Source organism: Neoarius graeffei, chromosome 9, assembly GCF_027579695.1.
Source record: "Neoarius graeffei isolate fNeoGra1 chromosome 9, fNeoGra1.pri, whole genome shotgun sequence".
Taxonomy (NCBI): domain Eukaryota; kingdom Metazoa; phylum Chordata; class Actinopteri; order Siluriformes; family Ariidae; genus Neoarius; species Neoarius graeffei.
This window is the reverse complement of record NC_083577.1, coordinates 60765261-60787182: the sequence shown is the minus strand read 5'-3', so window position 1 is coordinate 60787182 and position 21922 is coordinate 60765261. Positions and strand designations below refer to the sequence as shown.

General features: G+C 39.8%; 1 protein-coding gene across 1 annotated transcript in view; it reads left to right on the top strand.

Moving 5' to 3' along the window:
• The window catches only part of hat1 (histone acetyltransferase 1), a 32135-nt gene extending 18376 nt beyond the window's left edge, over positions 1 to 13759 (top strand). Inside the window, exons 7-11 of the mRNA XM_060928790.1 lie at positions 828 to 932; positions 1538 to 1644; positions 2684 to 2835; positions 3961 to 4077; positions 13237 to 13759. Of these exons, the coding sequence (XP_060784773.1) occupies positions 828 to 932; positions 1538 to 1644; positions 2684 to 2835; positions 3961 to 4077; positions 13237 to 13404 (649 nt within the window). The 3' untranslated portion in view covers positions 13405 to 13759. The remainder of the gene's footprint in view (positions 1 to 827; positions 933 to 1537; positions 1645 to 2683; positions 2836 to 3960; positions 4078 to 13236) is intronic.
• Positions 13760 to 21922: the final 8163 nt, after the last annotated feature.

Sequence of the window (21922 nt, the reverse complement as noted above, 5' to 3'; positions counted from 1 at the left end):
AAGGTGAGAATTTGGAGCAAATGCGACTACGCAATACGGTTTTGAGCCAGAAGCATTAACCTTTGTGACAAGTTTGAACTCCGAAGAGAATTGGGGAGAACACACTTTGGATTATTAAGTGTAAAGACCATGATCATGATGTTGGGGAAAATGTTTTTTTCTCTCTAAGTCAGGTGCATATGTGTACACACACACACACACACAAGCGCATTTGAGCGGATGCAACTACCACTCATTGTGATGCTTGCAACCAATTACCAAGCCTGTTTAATTATATTTCCCCCTTGTATAGAGGTGAACTGTTCATCTCATAAGAGTTTCCTTTTGTGTTGTCTCTTTTCTCTGCTGTCCTTATTTTTTGGCAGAGCAAGAGGCTGAACTGAATGCTGTTGTCCTTTGAAACAGTGAATGGAATCTCTAGCAGCCGAAAAGGAGACTCCGCTAGTGTTTTCTTTAGTTTGGCACCTATTAAAGCTGACAATAGGCAAATGGACTGGAGAGATTTGAAGAGGCTAGATGCCTCCCTCTCTCCGCTCCTCTGTTCTCTAAGTTGCAGTGCACCAATTAAGTACATAATGCATTCACTCTCTACAGCAGGTGCACAGACTGCAACTGCTCCACTTTCTGCTCCAGCATGCTCACACTGACAGGAGGCCAGAGTGAGAAAACAAGCTCTGTGTGTGTGTGTGTGTGTGTGTGTTGGGGGGGGTCAAAGTAGAGAAAGACAGAAGAGTTGAAAGACTGCTAGAAGAACCGGTGCATGGGAGCGTGCCTATGATTGACCTGCTTGCCTTTGTGTTTCTCTCTGTCTCGCTCTCTCTCTACAGATTTGAGAAATACAATAAGGACGGGGAGACTCTCTACGCTACGGTTGGCTACATGACAGTGTATAATTACTACGTATACCCAGACAAAACCAGACCACGTGTTAGGTAATTACCAGGGAAGCACGTGCCTTCTCTCTCTTTTATTCTTTGAAAAAAAGGGAAAAGAAAATTATACATCTCTAGTTCTCTTGTCCCTAAGTGCCCCAAATTACTGGCTTATATATCCTATAAGCCAATCCCCATTTGCTTATTATAAGGATGGCAAAATCAGCAGCACCCATCAGAAAGCCCATTTTGAAAATCAGCGTAATATATTGATTGGCACAACATAGTAACATTTCATTATGTTGGCCAAGAGAATGAACAAAAATAATCTTTTGGTAGAGATTATATCAAGTTGTTATACTGGAGAAAAAAACCGCTGTCTGGACATGAAGTGTGTGGATTGAACAAAACATATTGTCATATCTGTATCAGGTCATCATCATGATCATAATGTCCATTGTATTAAGGAACGCTGAATAGGATGGGGAGATCTAGGGAGGGCATCGTGTATTAGCTAGCACTATGGGATGAGCAAAGAACAATATTTAAAAGCTTGGCCTGTATGTTGATGTGCTTAGAACTTAGAACAGGTCTTCTTCCTGTTTTTCAGTAAAGTGTGTGTGTGTGCGCGTCTCTCATTCTGTTGTCTCACTTTTCTATCTCAGTCAGATGCTGATCCTGCCACCATTTCAGGGTGAAGGTCATGGAGCCCAGTTGTTAGAGACGGTTCACCGGTTTTACTGCAACTTATCTAAAGTTCAGGATATCACGGGTATGCTTAGATGAAAACTGTTTAACCGAATCTGTACATTGTGACAATGACATGGGCTAATATTCATAATGCACACTGATGGCTGGATTGTGTTTGATGGCTGGTTTGCACGTCTTACTTCAGTAACAGGTACTGAGATGAGCCACGGCCTTTTATAAAAGTGCACGTACACAGTTAAGATTGCAGAATGCACTGTCGTCTCCCCCCCCCCACCACACACACACACTTTTTTTTGAAAATGGAATAAAATACCTTTTTGGTAGGTTCTTTAAGTGTGAGAGAGGAATGAACAGAGCTTCCTTATCAAGACTAGCTGTTGGCTGAATTTAAATACCTCTCTGCCACGGCTGTGTATGGAGCTCTCTGGTCCAACGTGTAGCAAGGTGGGAGGGATGTATGTAAATTGCAGGCAGTTTGCAGCTGAAATGTGCTGGCCACATGCTGCTGCTCAGGCTCTCTCATACAATGGCATAATTATTGAGCTGTGTGGGGAGAGAGAGATTAGCTTTCATTCAAACTGAATACGCAGCTCCGCTCTACTACGGCAGACCTGCAGCCACCATTCGTACAGCCTTTGTTTTGTCTTTTTTTTTCCCCCTCTTTCTATTTTTGTGCTCTTTTTTTTTCTTTTTGTACTGTTTCTTGCTATCTCTATCCACTGTTGATGCCATGCCACATGTTAGAAAGTGAAAGTTGTCTCCTACCTGCCTCTGTAGCCTCTCTGTCTGTCATTCAATCTATATGGGACACCCACACTACAGTAGTGCCATTTTTGTTGTTTTGGCTCTGCACTCCAGCACACTGAATTTGAACGGTAAATATGAGCAGTGGGTATATAGGAATTTAAATTTATTTTTCATTTCGGGCACAAAAGTCAAAAAGATGCGTGTAGTGAATACAAGCTAAAACTTATCATTAACAACAAAAGCATTTTAACATTTCATTGTACTTGTATGATTGGACACTCGTTGCTGCCAGATAAGAGTTCATTTTTTAGTTGCTCTAAGTTTAACTGTGTGTGTGTGTTGAATTTTACTAGCGGAAGACCCATCTGACAATTATGTGAAGTTGAGGGACTTTGTGCTGGTGAAGCTGTGTATGGATCTGCCTTCTTTCTCCACTGAAAAACTGGCCCAGGGCTTCAGTGAAGAAATGGCTACTGAAGCTCGTGAGAAACTCAAAATCAACAAGGTATGAGCTTAATACAACACATGATGCTTCATGTTCAAGAGAAAAAGCAGCTGATATGGTGCCTTGAAATTCAGTACTCAATTTGCAGTTGATTATATTCTTTATACGTGTGTGTGTGTGTGTGTGTGTGTGTGTGTGTGTGTGTGTGTAAAATAAATATATATATATTTTACTTTAAAAGGGAATATATGAATTATGATTATTGAATAATATAATAAATTCTCCATCTCGGTTCTGAGCTACATGGTTTAAAAAAACAAAAAATTCTCTCCCCTATTTGTAATTCCTAAAGGCCTTTCACTACACCCACGTCTGCACACCCCACTGGAAGCTGGCCATTAGTGAATGGGTGGGAGTTCACCTCAGTGTGCCCCCCGTATGACTTCTTTTTCTCTGCACTTGGACCACTATTTAACTGCATTGATTACATCCCACTATCTTTTATTTCCTTTCTAGCCATGTTGTTTGTGAGTGATTATCACGGTTTGGTGCCTGTGCCATGACGAAGTCGTAGTAAAGTTTTTCCACTCTGCGGCCATTTTGCCAGTGCTCCCGGGCAATTATTTTCAGTCATACGTTGAATGGCAAGACGTGTGTGTGTGTGTGTGTGTGTGTGTGTGTGTGTGTGTATGTATATATATATATATATATATATATATATATATATATATATATATATATATATATATATAAAATATAATATAATTTTTTTTTTTTGAATGGTTTGACAATATGACTTCAAACAAGGAATTGAGAGAGCTTTTAAAATCTTGAAAAAAAAATTGGGTACAAAGAGAGAAACCATAATTGTTTTGTTTGTTTTAGCTACTGTCTGATTTATGCATGACTCTCCATTATGACAGTGGAAGGGAGCCTGTGTGTGCTCCTATCAGTGTAAGAATCTGATGAGTTAAAGTGTGTTCGTGCCCTTACCACCTTTGATGTAAATGGATTCTAGTATGTTGACAATAGGCATATGACTCCGATTACACTTGTATATGGCCTCATGTCCGTATGATGTTTTTATTTTTACCTACGTACACTTTTATTGAGAACTAAGGGAATGTGAGAACCACTACTTTTCACCATGATTTTTAAAAGCCTCTTTTTTTGTTTTGTGTGCAGAAGCATGCCAGGCGGGTGTACGAGATTCTACGTCTCAGAAACACAGACATGAGTGACGAGGAAAAGGCCAGAGAGTTTCGGCTAGAGGTGAAGAAAAGACTCTTTGGGCCTTACAGGGTAGGTGTCTTCACTTTTGTGAACTTAAATTGCTATCAATTATTAGAGCATTAAAATGTTTAGCCAAACATCCACTCTGACACAGTCTGCTAAGAAAACTGTCCTTCTGCAGCATAATTTTATCTATTTTATTAACATGGACCAAATATAAAATCCAAAAAAAGAATGAATTTTGAAATACAGGTCTGTATTTAGAGTTTCAGAACTATTAAATAAAATGGCTTATCGAATAAGTAGCCTGCTGGGATGTTGAGAGTTTCAAAGTTGATAGAGACTGACTACCTGATCTTTGGCAGCTGTCTGATTTGCACCACGCATGCACACTGTTGTCATGGTAGTATTTACTCACTAAGACTTTCATAACGTCAAACTTGAATCATACATAAACCCAAAATAAGTAAAGCTCAGATAAAGTTCAAGGAAAGGAGCCATGATTTAAAATGAATTTTCAGCTAAACATTTTGCTCTGCTGTAGTCCATTGTTTAGGCTCTTTTTTTGTGTGTGTGTATGTGTGTGAGAGAGAAGCTTTTGAGAATTGCTATTTAAAATAGTCTTAGAATTTTTTTCAGTCTTAAGTAGACTTCTCGGTTAAAAGCTGGGAATAAGCTCCTGTCTACACCTAAGAATAGCTGATCCTGTGGACTCTTTAAAGGCAGTTAAAGACGTAGCTGTTTAGACACACGTCTGGGTAATATGTTGCACTGGTCTGCATTTTGTGCATTTCCTCTATTTATGTATTTAATGTCATTCCTTTTCATGCTGTTAATGACTTTGTAAAGCACTTTGATTTTGTCTGGGAGAAGCGCTACATAAATTTTATGTACTTAATAAAAATGCGCTCTAAAATTCTCAAAGCACAACTCTTAGCTAGAAACGGAAGTTATTCATGGCATAAAATACAACAATGACCTCAGCGTACATCAATCAACGACATCCCGTAGTACGAGCCAACGTAAGTGCACAAGAATTTACCAGTGTTAAATTGTTTTCTTCGTCGTCTTCATAAGGGGACCGTCATCCTTTGTAAGCTGAATATATTTGTACAAGCCCAAAAAACATTTGATGAGCTATAGTTATAGTAAGAACTTTGTTCCATGCCATTTCCACAATTGTGAGTACACCAATTCTCACGTTTTAGTGCTGCTACCTTTTTTTTTCTTATTATTGTTACTTTCTTAACAGCCTTAACTTTGATGCACTTCTAAGCACTCACTGATTTAAGAGTGCTTTTACGCCTGAAGAATTTTTGGGCATTGCTGCCATACTTTGGTCTAAGAGTACTACTTTTATTTATTTTATTTTTTAATTTTTTTCTGATTTCCTAAGAATTTTTCCCCTTAAATTTTACTCTAAAAAGCTTTACACAGGACCTCTTTACAGCCATCGTTAAGGATTTGTATCTTAAAGTAATACAAGGAGTGTAGTACACATTGGAAGTGTATCATGAAAATATCAAATCATGATATTGAAGACATTTCTATGATACACAATATATATCATGGTATATAGGTTTACTGCAGTAGTGTTGCATTTTTTTTAACAATCTATTTAGTTTAAGGATTTTTATATTTAATATCTACAAAATTAAATGATTTAACACAGAAAGGAGGTAAAAAAATTCTGTAAAAAAATAAATTTTTACAATCTTTAATGAGCTGGGTCTAGTTGGATTGTGTCCTTAGATAAATAAATAAAAGTAAAAACTTGGTTAATCAAAAAAAAAAACTAAATATCTGTGTATTGACAATTTATCACGATATCAAAATTATATTTGTCATGCCGTCCAGCCCTAGTACACATCACTGTTCAGAACCGTCTGTCCCCACTCACACACGCGCGCTCTTATTCAAGACAGAATTTACTTGCTCGCCCTCCCTCTCACTCTTTTGTTGACTGCAATTTCAGAATTGCAGCAGTTCTTTTTAAATTCTAATGAGCCTACTCTACGTAACCTTTCAAACATTTAATTACGATACATGCTCAATATTTTCATGAACATTGATGCATTTATACCCCAGTTGCAGTTCTAATTTAACAGTCTGTTAACAGCAGTGATTAGTCACTAAATATCAAGTTTCTTTCATGCTATTCTTCAGAATTCATTTTGGGTTTTATTCTAAAAGTCATGGAGTATTTGATGGAAAATTGGCTTTGGTGCCATGATTCTTGTAAGATAAATATTTCAGTTCCGGGGTTACAATTAGAGGCAAAACTAGATTCAACATTTGTATCACAAAATCCGCAGAATATGAAAACTATATGTAGTTCAGTCAACTACTCGAATCTGTCAGTAGTACAAGTCTCTGCTTGGTATAACAAAGTTCTCTTGCATCTGTCTGAATGTTCTTTGTCCTTATCCATCATGTCTCTTCAAAAACAGCTATACATTTTTTTGTATTAAAGCCTCCCTTAAATTTTGGGTCCCATAACGGAAATGAGTGCAAGAGTGGATAAATGTATTGGGTATCCCACTGGACAAGCGGAAGCTCCAGTGTGCTGCTCAGTCCCATGTTTTAGTTGCTTGTAAACCTGATTGGTAACTAATATTTAAATTATTCCACAAAATCGAGTCGTACGCGAGCTGATAGCTGATGAGATGCGTAGTACCGAGTCAGCTATAAGCCATGTACGACGAGATTGAGTGGAATAACTGTTTTATTATATCCACATTTACTGGATTTTGAGAAATGGAGCATTTTTATTTTTTGCAAATTTGATGAATAAAAACCTTTTTATACAAAACGTCTGACAAAATAAATAATTTCCTCTTAGAATGTAAACAAACTGGCGAAATGACAGTAGCAATTTGTGAAAAATGTGGTGATAATTCTTGAAAAATAAAAAAAGGCATGTTCTTATCATCAAATACCTTTATTCCATATGTTGTTGCTGTTTTGGTTTTAGTGGAGTTTTTATTTCGTCCTCCGTTAGTTCAGCAACATGTGCCACTGGTTTGTTTTTCTCTACTCACGGTATATGAGCTGATAGCCTAGTAGTAGAGTCACCAATTGGAGCACGCGGTTGCTCATGTCCAGTGAATGTGGATAGAATAAAATGTAATACAGGGATGAGAGTTTTCGGCGGATGTCCGCTTTTTCTGAGCAAAAATCGATATTATGCCAAATCCGTTGAGATTTTTTTTTTTTCATTGAGGGGGGTTGGGGTATGTTCCTTCGTGATACTCAAGCGTACAACGATGTTGCATGTTTACATTTTCGCCATCTTTAGTCTCGCCAAGTCTCGCGGTAGAATACGTGTTATCTACAATGTAATTGGCCAAAACATTGCTGGCGAGAGCATGATAGCCAATCATAACAGTTGTTACAAGAGTGTGGGAGAGAACAAAAGCCAATCCTAACAGTTCTTACAAAAGTACCCGCATCGTTCTATTTTATCGAAACTTGCACATGTTCATCGTCGCTGCGCTTAAAAAATACGTTTCTCTTTCGTATCGGCTTTTTTACTCAAAATGCCGAATACAATTGACAAGCGAGACGAAGCGAAGGTACGTGAAATCGATGCTGGTATAAAAAAACGGAGAGAGGACTGACAAGCTTTTGTCTTTGGCCAAAAGGCTGAAGAAGTCGTCGAAATGATTAAATGAAAATGAGAAGTGACTGTGAACTATAAATAATTGTATAAAGTGTACATAGACGTTATCCCATAAACTTAGCATTCGTTTGATTTAATACATTGAACATGTATATGATGGTCAGTAAATCTGAATTAATGCTGACAGTTTTGAAAACTTAAATATTTCAAAAGACTTTGAAATCATATGCAACTAATGAGGACATAGGGTGACTGACCTTTTCTCCCTAAGAAATTGTATTTAATATATGAACATTTTGACAATTAATAAAACTTGCGTTTAATGTGAATTTAGTTTGTCATTTTTGTTGATCATAAATTATAACCATACCCTTGAATGTAGAATGTGATTTTTATTTTGAATTCAAACAATACTCCTATTGATTTGAAACATATTTTCATGTAAATATATAAAAAAGACAACAGATTTTTTTTATCTACTACAGCTCAGATTGCAGGAAAAGTGGTTTGTAAGGCCTTATTTTTCAAAATTTTCCTGGGGGGGGGTATCCCTCCCAGACCCCCGGCTTCGGGCACCATCTTGTTTTCTGCTTTTTTTGGTGACCACCCACTCTCATCCCTGGTAATAACGTATAGCAAGCTAGTTACCTACTTTTGGACATTGAGAGAGGAACTAGTATATGACTTTCCTGGGAGGAGAAGACTGTGTAGCCATAGTCCTCATCCTCCTGTAGATCATCAACAAAAAGTCACCAAGTCTTTGTGCATAATGTGCTAGCAGGAGTGTTCTACAGTATGATGGGTTTGCACTGTACTTTTTATTTTGCTTGTGGGTTGTTTTTATTATTATTTTGAAAAGTTCAGCTGTCACCCATACATTCAAATTAATCCACTTGGTCTAGCTTGTTCTTCAGTGAGGCAGACCTCAGGCAGTGGGCTTTGGAAGCGTGCGCTGTAGTCACATCACTGAGGTGCATCATAACCCCATGAAGTGCACTCTTAATGCCTTAATCTTATTGTATAAATTTTTAGCATATATGCCCAGCTATCCAAAAGTATTATTGGCCATTCGTCCTTTGTATTCCAAGGATATTCATTTAAATGGTCAAAGTTTGCCATTCGTCCTTTGTATTCCAAGGATATTCATTTAAATGGTCAAAGTTTGCTATACCGAGAAATTAGTTTTACAAACAATATCCTACAAAGATCCGCAGAAACTGGGACATCTAAATATGAAAGCATATTATTAGTGTAAGCATGATTTTATCCGCTTTCCCCAGTCGTATCAGAGATGTTTATTCTAGATGTGATCTGTTCAGCTAGCAGTTGTGTAACTGCTGTGAGCAGCAGTGGAGAATTGTTGTCAGCTTTGTCTGCAGACCGTGTTCCGAGTTCAACATTTACCAGAAATATAGGATCAGTGGGGACTGCTGGATCATGGCTCCCTAACCTCTTACTGTGATGTTAACCAGGATAGAGACTCCTGACAGGAAAAAAAACAAGGGACGGAGAAGAAGGTGAAAAAACCATGAGATTGAAAAGGAAATTGAAATTCCTTAGTAGGAGAGAATGGAGGGATCTGGAGACCAGATGCTCTCTCTCTCTCATGGTCCCTTGTTCTCCCTCCCTCTCTCACACACCCTCACTCAGCTTCCCTCAGGGGGTGAAGGGGAGTGTTAGGGTGTATGTTTTTGCACACAGGTGGGAATGGTGTGTGTGTATAGTTATGCATGTGCTACAATGGATGGTACTGTGTGCCTGTGCATGTAATACTTGGGGTGGGGTGCATGCTAAAGAAAGTACATGCTTACATGCATTGTATTTTTGTGTACTTCATTTGTTCTGGGTCTGTGGGATATTTGAAATGACGCATCCTCTCATTTTCTCTCTGTTTCTTAGAGAAGCATTTAACTGAAGTTTAAAACTGATCATTTAATTTTGGAATATTTGGATTATGTACGTGAATTATTGGCACTGTTGGTAAAGCTGGGTTAAACAGTGTTAATGAAAAATTGTATTTGGGTTTAATTAGCTTAATCTCACATTGAAAATATGAATGAAAGCTGAGCTTTAATTGAAGTAAACTTATTCTAGTACAACCCCAATTCCAAAAAAGTTGGGACCCTGCGTGAAATGTAAATAAACACAGAATGTGGTGATTTGTAAGTAATGGAAACCCTATATTTCACTGAAAATGGTACAAAGACAACATATCAAATATTAAAACAATTTTTTTTATTTTGAAATAAATATGTACTCATTTTGAATTTGATCTCAGCAACACTTTTCAAAACAGGTGGGACATGGGCATGTTCACCACTGTGTTGCGTCACCTCTACTTTTAACAACACTCTGTAAACGTTTGGGAACTGAGGAGACCAATTGCTGTACTTTTGAAAGAGAAATGTTGTCCTGTTCTTGCCTGATCATATAATTTCAGTTGTTCAACAGTTCAGGGTCTCCTTTGTCATATTTTGTGCTTCATAATACACCAAATGTTTTAAATGGGAGACAGGTCTGGACTGCAGGCAGGCCAGTTTAGCACCCAGATTCATTTATTACAGAGTCATGCAGTCTTAATACGTGCAGAAAGCAGTTTGGCATTGTCTTGCTGAAAGAAGGAAGGCCTTCCCTGAAAAAGAATTTGTCTGGATGGCAGCATGGTGCTCTGAAATGTGTACATCATTCAGCATTAATGATGCCTTCCTAGATGTGCAAGCTACCCACGTCATGTGCACTAATGCATCTTCATGCCATCACAGGTGCTGCCTTTTGAACTGTGCACTGATGATAAGCCGGCTGGTCCCTCTCCTCTTTGGCCTGGAGGACGTGGTGTCCGTTATTTCTAAAAATAATTTGTTTTTGATTTGTCAGACCTTGGGCCAATTTTCCACTTTGCCTCAGTCCATCATAAATGAGTTTGGGCCCAGAGAAGATGGCCGTGTTTCTGGATATTATTTATATCTGACTTTAACTTGCAACTGTGGATGCAGTAATGAACTGTTTTCACAGACGATGGTTTTCTGAAGTGTTCCTGAGCCCATACAGTGATTTCCACTACAGACACGTGTCTGCTTTTAATGTGGTGTCGCCTGAGGGCCTGAAGATCACAGGCATCCAATGTCAGTTTTCAGCCTTGTCTCTTGCATACAGAAATTTCTCCAGATTCTCTGAATCTTTTAATGATCATCTGTACTATAGATGTGATTCCCAAATTCTTTGCAATTTTACATTGAGGAGTATATTATTTTTAAATTGTTGCACAGTCTTTCACAGAGCAGTGAACCCCTCTCCAGCTTTACTTCTAAGAGACTCAGCCTCTCTGGGATGCTCTTTTTATACTCAATCATGTTACTGACCTCATCTCATCTCATTATCTGTAGCCGCTTTATCCTGTTCTACAGGGTCGCAGGCAAGCTGGAGCCTATCCCAGCTGACTACGGGCGAAAGGCGGGGTACACCCTGGACAAGTCGCCAGGTCATCACAGGGCTGACACATAGACACAGACAACCATTCACACTCACACCTACGGTCAATTTGGAGTCACCAGTTAACCTAACCTGCATGTCTTTGGACTGTGGGGGAAACCGGAGCACCCGGAGGAAACCCACGCGGACACGGGGAGAACACGCAAACTCCACACAGAAAGGCCCTCGCCGGCCACGGGGCTCGAACCCAGGACCTTCTTGCTGTGAGGCGACAGCGCTAACCACTACACCACCGTGCCACCCGTTACTGACCTGTTTCCAATTAAACAAATGTGTGGTGTTTTTATTTATTTATTTATTTATTTATTTAAATAAGCATTACACAACTTTCAGTCTTTTGGGGTTTTTTTTGTTTGTTTTGGGTTTTTTTGCGCCCCTGTCCCAACTTTTCTGAAACGTGTTGCTGACATCAAATTCAAAATGAGCATATATTTTTCAAAAAGCAAAAAAAATTCTCAGTTTCTGCATTTGATATGTTGTCTTTCTACTATTTTCAATGAAATCTAGAGTTTCCATGATTTTTGCAAATCTTCACATCCTGTTTTTATTTGTTTTACACAGTATCCCAACTCCTTTTTGGAATTGGGGTTGTACAATAAAAACTTATAAAAAATGAACAAACTTGAGTGTCAGTTATTGGCATCCCTGTATTTAGTACTTTTGTGTAGTACATCTTTTTTTTTTTTTCCTTTTTTTTTTTGCCAGCATAACATTAGTGAATCTTCTCCTACAATTCTTGATGAACTTGGAGAATACAGAAAAAAAAAACACCTTAATACAGAATCTGTTCAGATCCTCCAGGGTCATAGGTCCTCCTTCCTTCAGCTCATCCATGCTTTCATGATGAATGTTTGAGCCATGTCACTGAACCATTTTTGTATGGATTTTGGGTTCTTGTTTCTGCTGGGTGATCCTGCCACAACCCTGTTGTAGCTTACTGGCAAATGCAACCTGATTTTCATTTATAATTTTCTGGTAGGTCATGAAGTCCATGATGCCATGTATCCTAACCATATTCCCAGGGCTTTTAGAGGAAAAACATCACCAGATCCTTACTAATCCTTCACCATACTAAAGAGTGATTTTGGAGTTTTTCCTGTATAACTATCCTACTTTTTACACCTAACCCTCCTTAATTGTTTGTACTGAAAGATGATTTTAGTTTTATATGATCATAAAACCAGGTTCCAGTCAAAGTTTCAGAAGCATCAAGAGAATTTCAGTCACTTGTTTGTGTCTAGATCAGGCCTATTCAAATAGCGGCCTGGGGGCGAAATTGGCCCGATTGAAATTTAATCTGGCCTGCGGCAGATTTTTTTAAAACAAAACAAAAAAACATATCTACGTATCTGCCGCGGCGCACAGTTTTCTCTACCGCTCTGGCACAGACCAGAGTACAGGTTGTCTTCATGGTGACAAACACTCATTCTCGCGATGTGACACTCCATGCAGCTACAGCAGTGGCAACATGGTGCTGTCCAAGCAACATTGCAAAGTTGACAGAGAAAACCGTAAATTTCAAAGCGAATGGACTGAAAAGTACTTATTTACTTTGCAAACTACGGCAAGCAATAGACCTGTGTGTTTATTGTGCAACGAATCCGTAGCTGTGGCCAAAGAGTACAACGTGAAGAGACCTTTTACAACAATGTATAGTATATTTTAATTGCCTTTAGCTGATATCAATTTTATGTCAATTGTCCGTCCGGCCCTCACAAATTTTGTAATTTTCTAGTTTGGCCCCCCTGCAAATGTATTTGAATAGCCCTGGTCTAGATGGAACAAAAGGCTTTGTTCTAATTATATTTAGAGACTTTGTGACTCCTATTATACACTTGTGTCCTCTTCCAGGCCAGATGGGTACAGCTCTGGTCGTTTTTAAACTTTTTTTTTTTTTTTTTTTTTTTTTATTACCCCAACAGTGGATATGGCTCACGGAAGTTGACCTTGTGTGTTGCCTCATGTTTTATAACCCTGTGAAACCGAATGTCATGGATGACATTGCGCTCGGTCTTTTGAGTTATTTGATTATATGTAATAGCCAAATAAATTGCAGTAAATTAATAGCGTTTGTAACATCTTACACTAGACTGTACTGTCATTTGTTTCCTGCACAGAAGAACCAGCGCGAGCTGACAAAGATGCGTAAGTGTTTGCGTCCAGAGGAACTGGCATCCCACATCAGTCAGATGGACACGAAGCTACAGCATGAAGAACTGGAGAAAAGCTACCAGGATGTTCTGGGAGAGTATCGCAGAGTGCTTGAAAGACTGGCTCAGGCATGAATACACCCAGTGGAGGGGTTTGGGGGGGTGTTTAGATTATTGTAGTAGAGGCTAGATGAGTGCTGAGATGCAACATGGATACACAGATTTGACAACAAGCCTCCTCCTACCATTTTTTTGAGCACCATACCTTTTGTAAATGGTGTATAACATCACCAAAAAAAAACTGGATCTCATTTGAATCACATTTGTTCACTTGCTCCTGATGTTCCAGAGACGACCTCCTCATGTACCAATCTGATTTTTTTTTTTTAAATGATATCTTTTTCTCCTTGTATTTCAGTGTCCGACCCAGATGTCAGATTAAATGTTTTGAAGCCCTTCCTATAAAAGAAATAAATGTTTTGTATATTGATCAACTGTGTACTGATTTTGTTTAAAAAGATTTCAGTGTCAGGCCACCTTTTTCTTATACATCTCAGGTTCCTCAGTTACCTGTGTTGAATCTTAGGCCAAGTTTACATTAGACCGTATCTGTCTCGTTTTCTTCGCGGATGCACTGTCCGTTTACATGGAAACGCCGGGAAACGGGAATCCGCCAGGGTCCACGTATTCAATCCAGATCGTGTCTGGTCCGGTGCTGTGTAAACATTGAGAATACGCGGATACGCTGTGCTGAGCTCTAGCTGGTGTCGTCATTGGACAACGTCACTGTGACATCCACCTTCCTGATTCGCTGGCGTTGGTCATGTGACGCAACTGCTGAAAAACGGCGCGGACTTCCGCCTTGTATCACCTTTCATTAGAGTATAAAAGTATGAAAATACTGCAAATACTGATGCAAATACTGCCCATTGTGTAGTTATGATTGTCTTTAGGCTTGCCATCCTTCCACTTGCAAGTGGTAAGTGATATGCGCTGGGATCACACACACAGCGGCTCAGTCCCGAATCACTGCTCGTGCGCTATACTCGAGCACTCTGTGAGCTGCGCAGGGCCGGAGTGTGCACCCTCCAGAGGGCACTCGCTGTTCAGGGCGGAGTGATTTGGAGCGCAGGATGCCTGCGGAGCCGAGCGTATCCGTGTATTGGTGTTGCTGTGTGCACGCGAATCGTGTATTGGCGTTGCTGTGTGCACACTAATCGTTTTAAAAACGTTAATCTGATGATCCGCTGATACGGTCTAATGTAAACCCCACCTTAATATTTATCTGCTTGGTTTCACTCCTATTTGTAGCCATTACCTGCCAGATAAAGAGCAATATAATGAGTAATGTGCATAAATGCACTGTTGGCTTATTGATGTGGAGGCTGCACAGCAAGAAATGTGCGGTGGATGTTACAAAATATTACAAGAATATTTTGTGTAATGGGATCTTGAGCAAATAATTTTGTTCATTCCTCAATCTACTCTTGTGTTCCGTGATGACGAGGCTTAGCTGCAGTTTCATTGATGAAGCATTTAGGACTGACGTGGTAGAAAACTGGCACTGTTGGTACACCTGGTGTTCAGAATTGCTGCATATTCAGCCCTCAGGTTTATCTCTCTCTTGATGAGCTGGCTTATTAGAGGAATTGTCTGGCAGGCAAACTGAGAGGCAAATGTCCTGTAGCCATGATATTGATAACCTATAGCCATGAAGTTTAGTTGTTTTCTGAACTGCATTACTTGCATTGGATCTAAGGCTGCATGATTCTTGATGAAATGGGAATCGTGATGACTTTTTTTTTTTTTTTTTAAATCAGAATTAAGATTATGATTTTCACTTGTCTGGTTTTGTATACAACAATATGCGTATTTTATTCAATTCTTACATTTCTGTAGTAGATTGTGGTAGCTAGATTTTTCTAGTGGATGTTTGTGAGTGAGCTGTACTGCATTTTGAGTTACTTATCTACAGTCGCGTTGTAATTATATGAGGATACGAAGAGTGCAGTGTGTGTAACGGAATGCCCGTCACTACTTTTGAGTATGTGCCCTGACTGCTATACCAGTGAGCCTGGCTCTTTTGGTGTTGTGGTCAGGGTGCAGGTTTGGCATCCTGTAGACCTGGGTTCAAAGTAGGATAAGGTGACCATTCTCTTGCTTTGCTACAGGTGGTGTCAGAAGTGGGATGGCTTACCGGGAGGCCATCGGAGGTGTGCCCTGTGTGTGAGCCATATGAGGGACCCCCAGGATAGGTGACCCCTGTGTGAGGGACCCCAAAGATGGGTGAAGCATGAGTGAGTAGGGCACCCTGGTATGGGAGAAGTATAGCTGGTGGATGCATGAGGGACACCTGTGTGCGTGAAGCTCATGGGTGCACCTCCCGAAGGGGCGGGCAGTGTGATGGATTGCCCGTCACTACAGTTGAGTATGTACTCTGACGGCCATGCTAACGAGCCTGGCTCTTTGGTGGTGTGGTCAAGGTGCAGATTTGGCATCCTGTAGACCTGCGCTCAAGGAAGGATAAGGTGACTGTTCTCTCTCTTTGCTACAGTGTGTGTGTTTTAAAAAAGAAAAGAAAACCAGTCTAGGTGTAATTTCTGATTGGGATGATGGGGACATGCCCTACCACTTTTGATGTGCCAGCTTTTGTCCCAACTAATTTTTTATTGTAGTCTGTTAATTTTAATTTGATGTAGTAGTAGTAGTAATGATGGTGGTGGTGGGCAGAAACTGAGCCAAACACCTTCTGAAAATGTCAATTTCCAAACATAGTGGATGTCCATAGTAAAATGCAGCAGCAGCTCATGACCATAGGTTTTGGTGGGACAGGCTGACATTTATAATGACAGCCACAAAAAAATTAAGTTGAGAGACTTTCACACTTGGGTGGCACGGTGGTGTAGTGGTTAGCGCTGTCGCCTCACAGCAAGAAGGTCCGGGTTTGAGCCCCGTGGCCGGCGAGGGCCTTTCTGTGTGGAGTTTGCATGTTCTCCCCGTGTCCGCATGGGTTTCTTCCAGGTGCTCCGGTTTCCCCCACAGTCCAAAGACATGCAGGTTAGGTTAACTGGTGACTCTAAATTGACCGTAGGTGTGAATGTGAGTGTGAATGGTTGTGTGTCTATGTGTCAGCCCTGTGATGACCTGGCGACTTGTCCAGGGTGTACCCCGCCTTTCGCCCGTAGTCAGCTGGGATAGGCTCCAGCTTGCCTGCGACCCTGTAGAAGGATAAAGCGGCTGGAGATAATGAGATGAGAGGAGACTTTCACACTTATTCTATAGGGTGTGATCTGGTGAATTTTGAGAGTATCCCTAGAACAGACTAGCAGCTTGTTTTGACCAGTTTTAGACACATTTTTGGAAACCGCAAGGTGCACACAGGAGAGCTAAAACCATTAACTAGGTTTGCCAGGCTTCAGCAAAATCTCCAGCCCAGCTAAATTTCAAAAGGCACATAAACTACCTGAAAATAGCCTGCGTTATTTTAGAACCTTAGGAAAATTTGTTGAATGGGTGGTATGTGCTTACAGTGGAGCTCTGCCCTTATGGATGAACTGTCACTGGTGAAGTGTCTAATATAAAACTCACATAAATAATGACCTCTGCCAACTTTGTTGGAGGAAGTTATGTTTTCACCTCCGTTTGTTTGTCTGTTCCTAACATAATTCAAACAGTAGTGAAATGGATTTTGATGAAATTTTGTGGAAACATGGGCCATGGAACAATTGATTAGATTTTGATGCAAATCTGAATGTGGCTTGGCAGAGGTATGCGCTCTACAGAGTACCCTTCTAGTTTACACTATTTGTTGTTCTGCCAAGAGCGTCTCACGAACCATGTATGGGTTAAAATCTCACTGGCAACTTTCAAGCGAGTTACTCCTTTGCAAATTCATTTCGCACACGTTTTTCCATTCATTGAGTCACTGTTTAGTAATTTGGGATGTACATATTAAACATTTCTCCAGGACAACTTTGTTCCTTCTCACTACAAGCATGCATTTGGGTCAGTTAAAATTTTGCTCATGGCTTTTTGATATTGTTTCTCCCCTTGTCTTCTGTAGACTCGTAGGTTTCAGGTGCATGCGTGAAATTGTGTGGTACAACATGTGTGGTCATTATTCACGGCGAATAAAGGGGAATTGTGACGTGACATTCTGGTTTAATCAATGATGACCTGAGTGCAAATACTGCAGAAATTACACTGTTCTTGAGAAACGAATTGTGAATTTGACCCAATTATTTGTGCAACACTCATTTGATAATTATATGATGTATTTAAATGCAGTTTTATTCCAATATTGATGGTTGTAACTTCTGTTTTTAATTTAGAGTAGTTCTAAATTAACTTGGACATACTTTAGCTGTTCCGTTCCATTTATTAATCTAGTTTTGCCTAAAGACTTAAACTAGCCACTGAATTATGTTTGACAAATAGTTCACATTTGGTGGTTGGCCACTTATTGCTCAGCCACCAAATTTGTGCTAATGTTTCATACTAATGAAATTGCTTAAAGTTAAACTTTTCGCAGGAAATGTTTTTTAAAAAAATAAAATAAAATTGAGTTCTGGCGGCACGGTGGTGTAGTGGTTAGCGCTGTCGCCTCACAGCAAGAAGGTCTGGGTTCGAGTCCCGTGGCCGGCGAGGGCCTTTCTGTGTGGAGTTTACATGTTCTCCCCGTGTCTGCGTGGGTTTCCTCCGGGTGCTCCAGTTTCCCCCACAGTCCAAAGACATGCAGGTTAGGTTAACTGGTGACTCTAAATTGACCGTAGGTGTGAATGGTTGTCTGTGTCTGTGTCAGCCCTGTGATGACCTGGCGACTTGTCCAGGGTGTACCCCGCCTTTCGCCCGTAGTCAGCTGGGATAGGCTCCAGCTTGCCTGCGACCCTGTAGAACAGGATAAAGCGGCTACAGATAATGAGATGAGAAAATTGAGTTCTCATATATCCTTAGATTGGCCCATTACCAACCGAGTCTGGCTTTATTCAGAATCAGCTTGTACTTGTTTTTGGACCAAAAAACGCAAACCCAAAAAAGTTGAGTTAGAAAAATTGACTGTGTAGCCAAACTGTTTTGACTTTTTATTTCTTTTCAGATTTGTGCTCCGCTAATCTCTAAAAACTGCTGTAGTATTTTTTTTTTTTTTTTAATATCAGCACAAATGGGTTGAAAGAAATAAATGCTCATTCAGGTGAGACTGCACCATCATATTCTCATACCTTATTATACAATTTAAACATTTCCTATCCTTACACTGTAAAAAATGATTTGTTGTTTTAACTTAAAGTTAGTGTCCGGGCTGCCTTAAAATTTTGAGTTCATTGAAATTCATATAGTAAGTTAAATTGTTTGCCTCACTGTGTTAAGTTGCTATATTAATTTCAATGAGCTCAAAATTTTAAGGCAGCCCGAACACTTTTTTTTTTTTTTAAGTTAAAACAAATCATTTTTTACAGTGTACTTATTTAGTGTTTCTTACTAACTCTATAATGAAGTCACCTATATGTCACAAAAATTCCAAATTGTATTTATTTTAAAAATATTGTGTATTGAGGAGCTTATTTGTTTCCAAGGTTCATAGAGGAAAAAAATAAAAGTGGTACATGAAATTGAGTTTTGTGTCATAAAATTCTTAATACAGTGACTCGTAAGAAACCAAATATCTGCAAGTACACATTTAATGCTTGTAATATTTATCGCTTCAGTTAATAATTTTGTAGCATACAGTACTGTGCAAAAGGCTTAGACATGTGCAAAGATACCTTCAAAAAAATGAAATTAAATATTCCTTAAAAAAATCCTATAAAGAGCAGTAAACAGTAATAAATGAAGCAAAGTCAATATTTGGCATGACGACCCTTTGCTTAAAATGGTGGAACCCACCCAAAAAAAAAAAACACCACCACCACAGTAGTTTCCGGTACAATGTGTGCAGTTCTATAAGCCAGTTAGCTGGTACAGTAAGTTTTAATGAGCATGTTCCAGACCCATCCACAATTGTTCCAAAGACTTTCACACTTTGCTTCTTATTTTTGCAGCAAAACCCAGAAGACTTCATTATGTGTTTAGTCTGAAAAGTGGTCTCTCATGTAATATGCTGCTTTCTTTATTGACATACCAACATTTTCTTGTACCATTTAATTTTGTGGGGTGGTGCAGTGGTTACCTCTGTCACCTCACGACAAAAAGGTTCTGGGTTTGAACCTCATGGCTGACTGGGGCCTTTCTGTGTGGAGTTTACATGTTTTCCCTCTGCCGATGTGGGTTTCCTCGGGGTGTACGGGTTTCCCTCCACAGTTCAAAGACATGCAACTTATGCTGTGTTCACACTTATACCGGTACGATAGTGGTATAACTGTATCGGTACAAAGTATACCGGTACAGTTTAGTGCATCTGTCCACACTAGCGAGAAATGTTTGCGATTTTCTTTCACGGTAGTTGAAATGCGCGTGCGCGAAATGTTTCCGTGGTTACCGAGTAACTTCCTTCCGAGAATATATGGCGGATGAAATTTCACGGTAGTTGAAATGCGCGTGCGCGAAATGTTTCCGTGGTTACCGAGTAACTTCCTTCCGAGAATATATGGCATCTGTTATTTCGAGATCTCGAGAAAACAAAACAATTATTTCATGACCTCAGCTGGATCATTGTATCTCCGTCGGTAGAGACGAATCCGGGCCAGTCTTCTGCGGAGGTGCCGCGGACTAATTTTGAAATTATCCCTTATTAAAAGACTTAATGCAATCTCTCCCTGTGTCAACCCCTGATCAAAATATTGCCTCATTAGGTGATCGATTATTCCAGACATTCTAATGACCAAAGTTGCGTCTATACAGAATGAGAAATAGCCCCAAAGTCAGCATATCACAAGTCTCTTGGCGCACCTGAATGGACCATTTCTCAGCTGTTTACTCGAGATCATGAAATGTTTTGTTTTGTTTTCTCAAGATCACGGAATAATTGTTTTGTTTTCTCGAGATCTCGAAATAACGGTTTTGTTTTCTCGAGATCTCTAATTAGTTGTGTTGTTTTCTCGAGATCCTGAATTAATTATGTCGTTATCTCGGGATAACAAGGTGAATTAAAAAAAAAGGATTATATGAAGGGCCTCTCTCGGCTTCCGTACGGATGAAACAACGTGTGTGTGCTTTTTGTTGTCAGTGTACAGTCTGTATTTCTGGTGGTCATTTATTCAGTCGAATCGTATAAAACGCGCGAGGTAGTTGAGAAAGAAAGAAACAAACGAATCTCCGTTCTTCACTATTTTATTCAGCGAAGACATCGATTGAGGTGTGTGACTTTGCGCATGCGCATTATATTTGTATCGATACAGAGCCGCTTCATCTGTCCACACTACAGCGAAGCGCTACAGTACTGATACTGTACCGGTACGAAACCCATACATTTGTGGGTTTCGTACCGATACAGTTATACCGCTACAGTACTGGTATAGTTGCTAGTGTGGACAGGTGTTGCGGTACGAAAGTAGTTTCGTATCGGTACAAAATCCCTAGTGTGGACAGGGTATTAGTTCAATTTTAAATTGCCTATAGGTGTGAATGGTTGCTTGTCTCTGTGTTTGGTGACCTGCCTGAGGTGGACCCCGCCTCTCATCCGACATCAACTGGGATTGGCTCCAGCTTCACCCACAACCCTGGCATATAAGCAGTATAGATAGATGGATTTAATTTTGTGTTGGAAAAACTAATGTTTGGAAATCTAAAATGATTTTCTACTGACTCGATAATGTACAAGTCATAAAATAAAAATCAACAAAGTTTGTATTAAAAATAGGCTTCCTAAGACTTTTGTACAGTACTGTATTATTCAGTTACTAATATTTAAGTTATTCCACGAAATCGAGTCGTAATCGCATAACACCAAGTCGGCTATAAGCCATATACGACCAGATTGAGTGGAATAACTGTTTTATTCTATCCACATTCACTGGATTTTGAGAAACAGCATTTTTATTTTTTGCAAATTCGATAAACAAAAACTTTATACAAAACGTCCAACAATCATATCTGCTTAAAATATAAACAAACCGGCGAAATGACAGTAGGTTTAGGGTTTAGGGCCATGCACAGCACCGAGACTGCCCTGGTCAAGGTTGTCAATGATTTGCTGTTAGCTGCTGACACTGGCCATGTCAGTATACTTGTTCTCCTCGACCTTACAGCAGCTTTTGATACTGTATGTCACAATCTTTTATTGAGCCGCTTAGAAACTCTGCTTGGTATCACTGGTTCTTCTTTAGCCTGGTTTAAATCTTATCTTACCATGAGAGAACAGTTTGTGTCAATTGGAGAATTTAGATCCCCGAAATCACCCCTCCTTCATGGTGTCCCTCAGGGCTCTGTCTTGGGGCCCTCTTGGCCACATAATACAGCATTATTCACTGTTATGCAGATCTCATCTCATTATCTCTAGCCGCTTTATCCTTCTACAGGGTCGCAGGCAAGCTGGAGCCTATCCCAGCTGACTACGGGCGAAAGGCGGGGTACACCCTGGACAAGTCGCCAGGTCATCACAGGGCTGACACATAGACACAGACAACCATTCACACTCACATTCACACCTATGGTCAATTTAGAGTCACCAGTTAACCTAACCTGCATGTCTTTGGACTGTGGGGGAAACCAGAGCACC